At 28.7% G+C, this 10,613-nt stretch overlaps 1 protein-coding gene across 4 annotated transcripts in view; it reads left to right on the forward strand.

Moving 5' to 3' along the window:
- LOC100210710 (phospholipid-transporting ATPase ABCA3) overlaps positions 1–10,613 on the forward strand; it is a 106,546-nt gene that overhangs the window by 41,937 nt on the left and 53,996 nt on the right. For all 4 annotated transcript variants that reach the window (XM_065800092.1, XM_065800091.1, XM_065800093.1 and 1 more), the window contains exons 4-6: positions 9,766–9,797; positions 10,218–10,349; positions 10,560–10,613. The exon at positions 10,560–10,613 is cut by the window's right edge and continues 81 nt beyond it. In XM_065800092.1, the coding sequence (XP_065656164.1) occupies positions 9,766–9,797; positions 10,218–10,349; positions 10,560–10,613 (218 nt within the window). The remainder of the gene's footprint in view (positions 1–9,765; positions 9,798–10,217; positions 10,350–10,559) is intronic.

The raw sequence follows: 10,613 nt of genomic DNA on the forward strand, positions 1-10,613 counted from the left end.
CACACTTGATACATCAGGTAAATTTTCTTTGATATATCTAGTTATGTCTTCCTGAGTCTTGTAAATAAATCCTGTGTCATGATCAACATCTTCTGAAAGGTAACAATAAGATTTATGTTTAAGAAGTTTTTCCTCTATAAAATAAAGTACAATTGTAAAAAGTGAACATTGACTTTTGCTCCAGTGATAACTTTGAACCTCATCCTGAACAACTATTGATAATTTTCAGCAAAATCTCCTAAAATTAAGCATTCATTTTGGTTAAGATTTTCTTTACATTTTTTCAAGTATCTACTTTGTATTTTTGCAATATATGAATGAGTGGTAAGGTTGTCAATACTGTCACATAATAAATCATTAAATTCATCTAGTGACAAAGACTGTAATAATAGTGTTGTACGATTGGTTCTCTGCCATTGCTTGAATGTTATATGTTCTTTGAGCTCATGGTTCATAAACTCTTGCACTAAAAATGTTTTTAATGCTTCAATACCAGGGCATTGGTTACATCGATGCAACATACATTCTGCATTTTCAAGAGAGCAAACAATCAATGCCATGAAATCTTTATAACTTTTATTCCACCTAATGGCACCAATGAGAAATTTTGTATTTTGATGATGTATACATACACATACATTGTGAGTACCTGACGCATTAGTTGTAATGCACCATTTAGGTTTAAGTGTACAAAACTTTGACAAACTGACTTTGATGTTAGAGCAGTCTTTTTTAAACGCAACATGTAATTCATTTTTTTTTTTTTTAATTATTCACCTACCCAAGGCGAGGAGGCCACTAAAGTTGAGGAGGCTACTTGTGGTTACAACCCTCTCTCAACTCTATAACTCCCAAACACGAACCTTGACGAACAAGGCCGCTGCGCGGAGAAACAAGTTGAGCGCGGTACTACCAGGGATGTGGTGGGGATTGAACTCGGAACTTCTCGCTTATGAGGCGAGCGCTCTACCCCTACACCACTACCGCATTTAATTCATTAAGATTGAGTAGCAATAATCTTTTTTGAACATGTTGGTTTTTCTTAACACTTAACTACACTTATCTTTTTTTCCTGGCATCATTCTTGAAAATTCATCACTTTGATAAAAGTTAATCACTAAATTAACTGTTTCCAAAGTGGGTTTCCAGTTTTTTTTTTGAGCAATGATGGAATTCCATACTCATTTTAAACTTTTCTTGCAGTTCAAACAAGATACTCAGACACTTCAAAGTAGCTTGATATCTTTGTACGTGTCCATAATTTTTGGTGTGAGTGTTAACATTTGCAATTTATGGCGATAAGAGTGAGTCTTTGAAATTTTATTTCATACATTAAAATGTCTAGATCATGTTCATTGTTAATATTGTTGTTTGAAATTGGGCTTTTTATTTCTGTTGTTAAAGAAGTTTCTTTAATATTATATGCTAATGAGACCATTTTTGCTACTCTGTCAATAGTGTTCTCAAACTTTTGTTTTGCTGCAGGCAATTTGCTGTGTTTTGAAAGACTGGTGAAATTCCATGCAATTCTATAGTAGAATCTAACTTAATTTTTCTCAATTTTTGATTCCCATTCTTCTTGTGAATTTAAATCTTCATCAGTTTCTACTGCTTTTTTGTAATATTTACTGCAGAATTTCCAACATGGGGTTACATTAACATTATTTTCTTGCAAAAATTTTGCCAAGACTAGGGAAATCTTTATATTACCTAAGAAACAAATTTAGTTTTAGGTTTTTTAAATAACTAAAAATAAAAAAATTGATATAAATAATAAATTATATTTCTTTTAATTTTCATATCAATTCTGTTGTAATTAATGTTAGATTACCTTTTATAGCAATTTTTTTACTTTCCTTATGTGTTCCAAAAGGATTGCAACACTTTATAATTTTTCTCTCAAAATATTTCACATAGAACTGCTTATGGTAACAACATAATTCTTATTGAACAGTATTTTTCCCTTAAATTTGCTCGCCATATTATTTTTTCTTGTTTTTCACAATGTTAAGACTTTTTCCAATGTCACATTTCTCCATATTGAATATGTTTATTATTTATACTATTGCCGGCCAAAAAAATATAAAAACAATAAAGTTCATATTCTTTAAGAAAATACAAACAAGTAAAGTATAACCTTTAAAAAGAACAAAACAAAACTTATTAAGTTAGTTAGAATCTCCTGGTCCTCCTTTGGCATATGAATATAAATGTCCTAAAATAGTCACTAAATAACACTACTTGGTATTTTATTTAAATAAATGTTTTAAAAAACATTTCAATTGCTTTCCTTACAAAATTTAAGTTTTTCTAAAAAGGTACCATTTTTAAATGCAAATTTTGATCAAGTATTAGAGAGACAATTGATGAATCTAATTTTTTTTCAGTAGACCTAAGATGAAATAATGATATACAATTAAACTTTTTACTAAGGATTTTGGGCCACATTCTTCATTTCACCTCCAAAAATCATAATTTTACAAGCCAATAATTTTGAACAAAATTGGATAAATGAGGCATTTCCTGATACAATCATGGCTTGAGGGTGCTATTTTTGGATTCCTCTAATAAAAATCTATCTACCAAATTTGAGGAAATTTCCCCAAGCCATTATAAAGATACTAAGTGTCAAAGTTGCTTTGTAGTCGCTTCAGATAATCACTAAAATGATGAGTCAGCGCTATTTCAACTGACAATATCTCTGGAACCCATGTGTATTTTTTTAACTAAAATTTTTGCAGTTGTTATTTTTTCAATATGGACTGCAAGTGAGGTAAAAATGAACAAATTCTGAGATGTATGGGTGTCATGGTCTGGATGATTTCATATGGAATGACGCCAAAATAAAGCTTGAACAGGAATGGCGTGCGATCAAATGCTATTGCTGACCATGCAAATGATTTTTTTTATGTTTACAACTTGACCACGACTGTTTAAATGTTTTTATGATTTAAATGTTTCAGAAATGCGCTGAAAAAAAAAAACACGTTAAGCTAAACATAAACTTGAAAAAAATTGAAAAACTAAAGAATAAGCAAAACAATTCCTTACGGAAAAGAAAATAGATTATCTTTAAAATAAAACTAAAAGATCTCGATGTTAAAATTATTTTTTGTTACGCTTTTAATTGCATTTGAAAAAAATTACTTTAAAACTTATCTTTCAAAATATTTAATTAAAGTTACGCAAAAGGATTTTACAAATTACTTCTATTGATTGTTTAATAAATGAACAAATTTTAATTAAATTATTAAAGTGAAATTAACTTATTGAAAAAAAAAAAATAATATTTTTAAGCTGTATTCCTTTCAAAAAGTTGCAAACAAAAAATGTTTTAAAAAATCATGTTGTCTTTTTAAAATTGTAATTTTTAATCATTTCATATTTTAATTAGTAAGTCAAGTTTAAAAAAAAACAAACTTTTTGACAATTCTTTATAAAAATAGAAACAAAAAAAAAATGAAGGAATTAAATCATGGGAAGAATAAATTTAACTTATTCATAATTTAAAATAACTTAAAAAATTAATCTTTAAAAAGATTTTTAGTAAAACATGGAAAAATAGTTTCAAATGTTTAAATTTATCATAAAAAATACATATCTACAAAAATTTAAATGTAACATTTAATTTACAATAATGCATTTATTTAAACTTTTTTTTTTTGATTTTTTTTTAAGGAGGTCGAAATTATTGATTTTATTTAAAGCCTTCGCATAAAATAAAAACTTTAAAAAAGATCAAAGATTACATGTTTGTAACATAACGATTTTTCTAAATTGCTTTTAATAGTTAAAACATCAAAACAGCCGTTATCAAATTGTAAAGAAAAAAAAAATAGGCGTTGTCAGTTACAGCGTGAACATACAATATTAAATTGAAAAAATATTGAACAAACAATATTAAATTGAAACTGTTTTATTGAAAAACAAAAATCTGCGATGAAATAACGACTTCTTCATATTTTATAAAAACTGATACAAAAGTTATCTACAAGTGTGCAAGCTTAGGGTTTATTTTTACTTAAAAACTGTTGCCCAGCAATATCTACATATTCATTTTTTATCGCATTTGAAGTGGCATGAAATGCCAAATCATGCATATTTCATTCAGAAAAAAACCCCTTATTTTTTCCATTTCAAAATAAAAAAAACAACCCGTAAATTTGGTAACTTTTTTAAATTTTGTAAAAAATGTAAAAAAATATTTAATTTATGTAAATAAATCAATATTTCTTTACGTAAACATAATTTTGTTTTATAAAATAATCAAAAAATGAGCTATAATAATAATAAAATAGATAATAATAAGGAAAGAAATTACAACTTCACTAGACTAATGTTAAATAAACTGAATAACATGACAAAGATTTTGATTGCATAACTTGATTCCGTAACACCGTAAAAATAAAATTTTAAAAATGTGATCGGACACTGTCCTGATCCAAACAAGCTTTGATCGGACATTATATTTGGGAACTTATAAAAAATATGAGGACTGACATTATTTACACCAAGTGGTTAAGATATATCTAGTGCTGAGAGTTCCATTAGAGTGGCCAGAGTATCGAAAGATATGCTATTGAGGATTGTGTTAATTCTATGATCAAAACGGGGAAGATTGTCATTGGATGGCTCTTTGCTGAAAACTGATTGAAATTGATTGTTAAGTAAGTTGGCTATTGTAATTTTGTCAGAGCTAATGATATCACTGGAACTGGAGATTCACATAGATGAGATCTGATTTATTACAGAGTGTTGACTATTTATGTATGAAAACAGTCTTTTAGGGTTACGCTTACCATTGGCAAGGGCAATTTTGAAGGATTTCAGAGAAGAATGACTTAATTTTTTAACAAACTTTCTAGTTTCTCTTTATTCCCCAACCAGGGATGTGATTTTCCATTTTGAACTGACGTTACAAGCCCAGAGCGATTTTTTAAGATGAATAAGAGATAATAGTTCTTTTGTCATCCAAGGTTGTTTTTTGGGGGATGGTTTGTTCGGCATACGAGGGATGAATTGAAGACAACATTCATTGTAATTGTTGAGCCAAATTTGGTAACATTGTTATACGTTTAAGTCTTTAAAAATAGATGACCAATCAGCCTTATTGAATTCTTTGTTGATTTTTTCGTAGTTACCAAGCTTGTATATAAATTTAGAGCTGTTGAAATGTGACTTTTATGCTGGAAGCCAGTTTGTAATGCCAGGTGATAGAGCAATGATATTGATCAGACAAACCGAGCGGAGGACTGATGTTGATTTTGCAAGCACGATATGGAGAGTCACATATGATGAGATCAAGAGTATTTGTCATAGGGCGATTAGCAGGTTTGAAAGTAGGGACAGTGACGATTTGGTGAAGATGATAATCTTGAAAAAGAGAGACAAATGAAGAACTGAGTTCAATTTTACTTAAGGAAAAGACTGAATTGGAAGTCCAAGTAATCTCTGGGAAATTGAAGTCACCGGCAATGATACCTTTGTATTTTTTGCTCAATACTAAAGTTTTGGCATGGAAAATAGCACTTGAAATCTCTGAAAAGGCTTCAATACCGGAGGATGCAGGTTTATAAATGCAGCCTAGGAGCAGAGTTTCATTCAGAAGCTTTAGTTCGACCCATAATTGTTCTGAATAGTAAGAAATAAAATCTTTGTGTAGTAGGGATTCCTCTATTTGGTTTGAGATGATTTTATTGTTTTTGTATATAACTACACCTCCACCGATTTGGTTGCGACAGTCTAAACGATAGAGGTTGTAGTTCGGAAGAGAGGGAGTTGATTGGTCATTGAACCATGTCTCGTTGATAAAAACAATGTCAAAAGAGTTGTTTTCTGCAAGTAAGGACAGTTCGATGAAATTTATTGGATTGAGGGAGGTTGCATTGGTGTAGAAGCACGAAAGATGAGATAATTTGATGGAAGAGCTGGTCTTGTTAAAAAATGTTGAACTAGTGAGATGTTGAGAGCGACTGAATGGCTTCAGCAGCTGATTTCCATTTGAGGAATGGGTTCCTCTCTCTTCCATTGATGTTGACTGTTTTGGATGTGTCAATGCATTTCATTTTTTTGCTGCGGATGACAAATCAAAAGGGTTTGTCAAATAAATCTTTTGCCAATAATTCTGCATTTTCGGTAGCATGCTTTTTGTTAAAGTTGTTAAATGTTTCTTGTTCGAGAGGTGTACAGTCTGGGCGAATGTAGACAGATTTTAGTTTGTCTATTGAAGCAAGTCGCTATGCATTAGATAAGAGATCATTGCGGTGCTCATTCGAGTCAAGCTCAATGATGCTATTGTAGTTAAACTGGTGGTATTATTGATCTTTTTTAAAATGCCCAACAACTTTAAAAGCAACATTATAGTTAAGTTTTTGAGCATACTTTGAACTGAAATTAGCCTCTGATTATTGTCAGAGGATTTTGGAAGACCGGCAACTATAGCTCTTTTCGATTTTGTTTCTACAATTTCAGCATTTTCGTTGACTGCTGTGATAATTGCTTTATTGGCTTCTGAACCGTACTTGACTGTGCTTGCCCAGTTAAGAGTTGTGGTCAAGCTCAGAGATGCTGGCTTTGGCTGTTAAAAAAGTTTTACTCTTAGAATAATATTTTCGTTTTCAAGAACAGATACGCAGGTGAGAAGTATGCTGACTGTGGCTATTAGTTCTGATATCCTAGCATCAAGCTTTTGAGAAGCAGCTGAATGGCTGAATGGACCTAGGCCTGGCTAGTTGGCTGCTAGAGCTGCAAGTTGGTCGGTTGAATAAGGTGTGCTCATTATCACCAGCGATTTACAAATTGCTCAATTTGATATTTTATATTTGATAAGAGGGCTACCATTCTGAATAACAGTGGATTACCTCTTGGTCGAGAGCTTTTTGAACTTTTTATTCTTATTACACAGGGACTAAAAAGTTTCAGTATTTGTTTTTTTTCGTATATATATATATATATATATATATATATATATATATATATATATATATATATATATATATATATATATATATACATACAACCCTCGAAATTAGGAAAAATGAGGTCGGCAATAATTTGCAGGCCTCATTTTTTGTGAGGTCGGCATTAGGTCGGCAAAAACTATTTGATACAAAGTTCTAACCCTAAAACATTAAAACAAGGTCGGCAAATTTTTGCCGATCTCAAATACTTTCAGGTCGGCATTGCTGAATGCTGACCCTAATTCCAAGGGTTGTGTATATATATATATATATATATATATATATATATATATATATATATATATATACACACATTGGCAAATTTGTGGCTTTAGTGCCCTTATATATGAATAGTCGTTGCCCTATAATTCCTATTAGAAGTTAAAACAATACTTATCTACAGTAAAAACTGATTATCATTTGTTTTTGTTAATTTATTGGTTTGATAAGAAGCAAAAATTTGCTGTATAAGTAATAATAGAAACTAGTACTTTTGTATCATGCAACATATTGTCAATTAAGTTATGTAATGTGAGTTTTTATGCAAGTGTTTTTCATTTAAAGACACTCATACATTTAAACCCTACCCTAACAAGGTTTAAAGACACTCATTGCTTGAAATCTTTGTTGTTTGTTTTAAAATAATCATCGGATGAGTTTTAAAAAATTTAAATAAATTCGAAATTAATTCTGTGATTATGTGATAAAAAAGCAAAATAAAAATGTCTGCTAATATTTTCCAAAAAAAAGAATAAAATCAAGTGCCTTTTTTTGGTTAGCATCCCTAGGCAGTTGCCTAGACTTTTGGCAAATGTGCCTGAAATTACTGAAAAATCAAAAGGAAAGCATGTTTATCAAAATCAAAAGAAGGATTATTAAAAAAATATCATACTTCAAAGTAAACATGCAAATGGAAAACATATTGCGAGAAAAACAACAAAGTATAAAAGGAACGCAGTTTTAAACTTATGCGATACGGATATTTCCATAAGTCATAATGTTTTTGTGAACCTTGGTTCAAACTTTGTACCATCTTTAAAGTTAATGCCATACATGGGTATTATAACAGCAAAGGAGTCTTCTGCATTAAATTTATAATAGAACAACAAAGTAGAAAATGCACAAAATTTAAAGAAAAACATTTTAAGCGAACTAAAAACAGTAAAAAAAAAAAAATTATCTGACAAAAGAACAGAGGATAGCTTATAGAGAAATAAAAAACGATAGAAAGATTGTTATATATCCATTTGACAAAGAAACAGGTTTTGTGAGAATTGAACATTCTAAAGCTTTGGAAAAAGTCTGTGAGCAAATTAGTCTGACAAGTTGTAAGTGAAGACCCTACTGCCAGTTACGTGGAAAAAATTACATATCTTTCAAAACTAAACAAAAAACAGTATTTTTCTAATGAGGAATATGAAAAAGTATATCCAGGTGATCCTATCCCACCTAATATATATGGAGTAATCAAAGCTCATGAACCTTTAAAATTGTACTCTATGAGAATAATTATTTCTACTATTGGCACACCAAACTACAGAATATCAGAATTCTTAGTGAAGACAATACAACCAGTCTTAAATGAAAATCCGACGAGATTAAAATCTCCTTTGACTTTGAAAAAAAAAAGCAGAAAATTGAAATATCAATAATGATAAGATTCAGGTATCTTTTGATGTTGTAAATTTGTACCCATCAATTCTGTTAAAAGAAGCCACCCTTATACTTTTTGAATAATTAAATAACATTTTTTTATGTAAAAACTTAACAAAAATAAGTATACTTGAAACAAAACAACTCATAGAACTTTGCTTATACCAATGTTATTTTCTTTGGAACAATTAGACTCACGTAATAGAGAACTCAGGCCCAATAGAACTCTCTTTCATGGTGGTTTTCCTGGAATCTTTTCTACTATTTCATGAAAATAATGCAATTAAAATAGTATTGGCGATAAATCCTACACTTAATCTAAAATCATTTTTACAATATTTTGACCTTATTCATAAAAGATTTCCTAACATTTAACAAGCAAAATAAAAAAGTAGGATATAGAGCAGTATTTAAATCAAACCCAAATTTAAGATCTTCATTAGCATCAAAAAACAAATCAAAACTACCTAGTAACAGACAGCCCTGAACCTCTATAATAAAATGTTACTGTTCCAAAGTTTACAAATGTGAAGCAAAAATGCAGGTAAATACTTAGATGCATCAACATCAGAGGAGCATTGTCAAAAAGAAACCTTATTGATCTGCATTTGCATTTCATAAAACCTTTTGCAAAAAAAATTATTTGGGAAAAAACAAGAACATTAAAGGCAGAAAATAAAAAGTTAAAAAAAAAACTTTTTGGATAGAAGTTGATAATTACTGTGTTGGTTGTGCAAAGCATTACTTGATAATTAAATTGCATTATTCAAGTTCCTTTTGAATTTAGCATCTTGTTTATCAAATAAATGCTGATTCCTCTAAGATTTACTCTATTATGTTTAATTCTGTATTTTAATGAACTATTGTTATTACCTTGATAAATGTTTCATATTTAAATGCATTATTGTTTTTATATTTTAGATATTTAAAGAAAATTTAAAAAGTAAAGCTTTTAAATTTTTTTTTGTATGTGAAAAAATAACTTCCAAAAGTTAGATCATTATTAAATGATGAGGGCTTGGACATATTGAGCATTTCAAAATCTTACTAAAATTCTTCAAATTTATATTAATACTAAGAATATTTTGTAGTATTAGTTAAACTATTTATTTTTTCTACAAATTTTTTTAATTTTTTGTTTCAAAATATTTAGGACTGGGATAAAAGAAAATAAGAAATGTTTTAGTAAGTTTGTTATTAAGTATTTTACTAATTCTATTTTATGTACTTAGTATATATTATTAATATATATATATATATATATATATATATATATATATATATATATATATATATATATATATATATATATATATATATATATATATATATATATATAAATTAATGTATAAAATTGATAATGTAATTGGAAACAACGATTCTGATGATTTGTGTTGTAGAAGTCTAAAGTAGATTAAATGAAAAGTAGTAAAAGTAGTAAAAAGTATAAAGTAGATTAAAATAGTAAATCTACAATCTTTAATATACAGTATTTTATGTACTGTTTTATTAAGTTTATAATTGAGTATTTTATTTAATTATTTCTATTCATGTGCATTTTAATTTTGAACAAATGAAATAATAAACTAAAAGTTTTTTTAAAAGGTTCTCAGCCTCCTTATTTTCCATCATCTCCAGCAGCAATTATTGAATATAAAATGCTTGCTCAAAGATCAAATGGAATAAAATTTGAAAATGGACCGCTTAAACTTTTATACTGGCCAATAAATTATAATAGTAAGTATCTTTTTATAATATAAAGCAAAAAAAAAATTGTTTTCATTATTTTCTTAACTTTAATTTATTTAAAGATTAGTTATGCTAGTATTTTTATTATTTGTTCATGTTGTTTTATTTTGATCTTGATTACGAATAGACTTTTAGACTAGTTTTTGAAAACAAAAATAAGTCAAGTAATTATTCAACTTTCATGCTTCATTGTTTCAGCTAATAGGTTGCTGCAAGCAGCTTCTACTAACTTAAACCTTGTTCTTGCTACTC

The sequence above is a fragment of the Hydra vulgaris genome, chromosome 06, assembly GCF_038396675.1.
Source record: "Hydra vulgaris chromosome 06, alternate assembly HydraT2T_AEP".
Taxonomy (NCBI): domain Eukaryota; kingdom Metazoa; phylum Cnidaria; class Hydrozoa; order Anthoathecata; family Hydridae; genus Hydra; species Hydra vulgaris.